The sequence below is a fragment of the Frankliniella occidentalis genome, unplaced genomic scaffold, assembly GCF_000697945.3.
Source record: "Frankliniella occidentalis isolate FOCC.00 unplaced genomic scaffold, Focc_3.1 Scaffold12, whole genome shotgun sequence".
Classification (NCBI taxonomy): Eukaryota; Metazoa; Arthropoda; class Insecta; order Thysanoptera; family Thripidae; genus Frankliniella; species Frankliniella occidentalis.
In genome coordinates, this window is record NW_026267142.1 from 2,268,417 (window position 1) to 2,271,115 (window position 2,699).

General features: G+C 53.2%; 2 protein-coding genes across 8 annotated transcripts in view; one reads left to right on the plus strand and one right to left on the minus strand.

The window, feature by feature from the left end:
- LOC113210638 (uncharacterized) overlaps positions 1 to 2,693 on the minus strand; it is a 14,814-nt gene extending 12,121 nt beyond the window's left edge. The window contains exon 1 of one of the 2 annotated variants that reach the window (XM_052263583.1): positions 2,551 to 2,693. In XM_052263583.1, coding sequence (XP_052119543.1) covers positions 2,551 to 2,568 — 18 coding nt within the window. In that variant the 5' untranslated portion in view covers positions 2,569 to 2,693. The remainder of the gene's footprint in view (positions 1 to 2,550) is intronic. The other variant, XM_052263582.1, reaches the window with a different exon arrangement.
- LOC113216791 (venom carboxylesterase-6-like) overlaps positions 1 to 2,699 on the plus strand; it is a 223,571-nt gene that overhangs the window by 138,461 nt on the left and 82,411 nt on the right. The gene's annotated exons all lie outside the window — the stretch shown is intronic.

The following is a 2,699-nucleotide window of genomic DNA, read 5'->3' on the forward strand; positions in this document are numbered from 1 at the left end:
CCCCCGGCCCCTACACACACACTCAAGCCAGCATGTGGTGGGTGCGTGGCCTCCCCGAAGGGTGCCTCAGCTGGAGCAGTAGGACGACACTCAGTCCACTGCTCTCGAAGCCTTGCCGGTTGCCGTTGGCTCTTCTCCCAGCTCGTTGCAGCAGAAGGTAGTGAGAGGAGTCGCCCCACATCAGTGTCGTCCACTCATCTTCCTTCGACGCCCTGCCGGTTGCCGTCCTACCCGCACAGGTCTTTCAACTCGATCTAGGGGCCCTGGCATGGTATCTTTTTCAAGTGCACGAGGCTGTGCTGCGACCAGACGTGGTGTTGTCAGTGATGTGCTCCTGATGCCGGCTGACAATAAGCCCGGTATACAGCTAGTGCCATGCAATGCGACGCCGGGCTTCGAACTTGATCTCATCGCTGACAAGGGAAGGTTTACCGGTGATACACTCAGATTTCAATGGCGCTTCAAAGTGTTGTTGTTTTCATCCCTAGATTAGGTTTTGCATTGGTTTTAGCTGCCCGTAGGGAGTTTGAAGGTCGTTTTACGCGAATTTAATCGAAAATTCGCAAACAAATTTAGCCCGATTATCAACTTTACATGCACGTATCTCAAGAACCGTTTGAGCTACAGCGCCCAGATTTTGAGGGAAATCATAATTTAGCACGTTCTTTACTTGTAGAAAATTTGAACGAAATCGATTAGGGTCGCAAAAACGGGTCCGGAGAGGGGGGTTGCGACCCTAGGCCCCTTTTGGTGAACCCCATTGATTTGGTTCAAATATTTTTCATGGAAACTACTAATTGAAGGACAATTACATGCAAAATCTGGGCGCTGTAGCTCAAACGGTTTCGGAGATATGTGCATGCAAAGATGGCAAAAAACCGATGAATTTGGGAAATTTTTGATGAAATTCTTGTGAAATGACCCCCAAACTCCCTACGGGCAGCTAAAACCAGTGCCAATCCTAATCTAGAGGTGCAAACAACTACTCTTTAAAGCGCCTTTGAAATCTGACTGTATCACCGGAAAACCTTCCCTTGTGAGTTGGCAAAGGTCTTGTCCGATAGTTGATGATACCGTACTGCAGGTGTGCGAGAGAGAGCGACAGTACACGGGCGGTGCTGCGGTGCTGTGGCTTGGCGTGGCGGCTGCAGTCACTGGCCGGACATCCAAATAGTGCCGAAGTCACCTGTGCGGGGTCCGGCCGGGTCGGCGCTGGCCGACAGCTACTCTTGCCACGCCACAAAGTGCCGAACGGAGTGGGCGGACCGTCCACCCGTCGCCAGGCTCGGTCCGGGCGGCCACCCGGCCCGTTGACGAAGAGACGGGTCGGGCCGGGCGCTCTGGCGACGAGCGCTCGGTGGCTTGCGGGCGGAGCCCGCCCACCCGTTTGAGAACTCTGGCACCGTCTACTATTGCGAGTAATCCAAGCAAAGATCGAAAATAGTTATGCTGCAATGCAAACGACACTAACACTAAGTGCCATGTAGTCCGACACCTGGCCTCGAACTTGATCTCATCCCTGAGTTGGCGAGGACTTTCTGAGAGTTGATGAGAGCGGATTGCAGCCGCCCTGCCGTCGATGACCATGGAGTGGAGGACGCTGCTGTGCGGTGACTCCTTGCCCTACCTGCTGTTGCGCTGACCGTCGACCTGAGTGTGCAGCGGACGTCAGCCGGCAGGGCTTCGATGGCAGCGGAGTGGATGACACTGCCGTGGGGCTACTCCTTGCCATACCTGCAGCTGTGTCTATCTGGGTGATGAACAGAGGGCAGCCGGCAAGGAGTTGACGGACCTGGACTGAGTGTCGTCCTCTGCTGCAGCTGCCGCAGCCTTCGGTCGGTGCACTTTCTCACCCTGGGCGCCCTTGAGTGTCTGTGTGTGTGGAACGCTGGAGGGGTGGGGGGGCAATACTACAAACCTGCCGCTTTCCGTCTTCCCCGCCCAGATCGTTGCACTCGATGTTGAGGCCCTTGCAGGGCAGCGTTCTCAAGTCCACGAGGCCGCCGTACGCCGCGACGTGGGGTCGTCGGTGAGGTGGTCCTTGTGCCGTCCGACAAATATCCCAGGATACAGCCAGTGCCTGTGTCTGTGTGTGTGGAACGCCGGGGGGGGGGGGGGGCAATACTACAAACCTGCCGCTTTCCGTCTTCCCCGCCCAGTTTGTTGCACTCGATGTTGAGGCCCTTGCAGGGCAGCGTTCTCAAGTCCACGATAGGCCGCCGTACGCCACGACGTGGGGTCGTCGGTGAGGTGCTCCTGGTGCCGGCCGACAAGAACCCCAGGATTCCGAGGGGCAGCTCTACAAGCCTTCTTAGAAGACTTCGTTACAAAATTTGAGCTAACTCTGTGGGCGTAGGGCTTCGTTGGCTTCATGAAATAGACTTTTTTGGTGTAATTTGACTAAAAAACCCTTTTTAGCACCTCAGTTATTATAGCTACAGGAAACACTATAAGCCTTCCGATCAGACTCCGGCAGAAAATGTGGGCTAACTCTGTGGAGTATGTTGTACCTTAACAATTTTTTTTATTTGAAAATTTTTTAATACTTACTGTGTCTGGTGGGTCCATCTTTTTGTTGTATAGTTATATTTTGTAAAACTGTTTAGCCTGAAGAGGTTTCTTTACATATATTGCAGCTGATGTCTGTAATTTTGATTGAAAAAAAAGTATGACTGTCAAAAATTAGTTGTGCAAAGTGG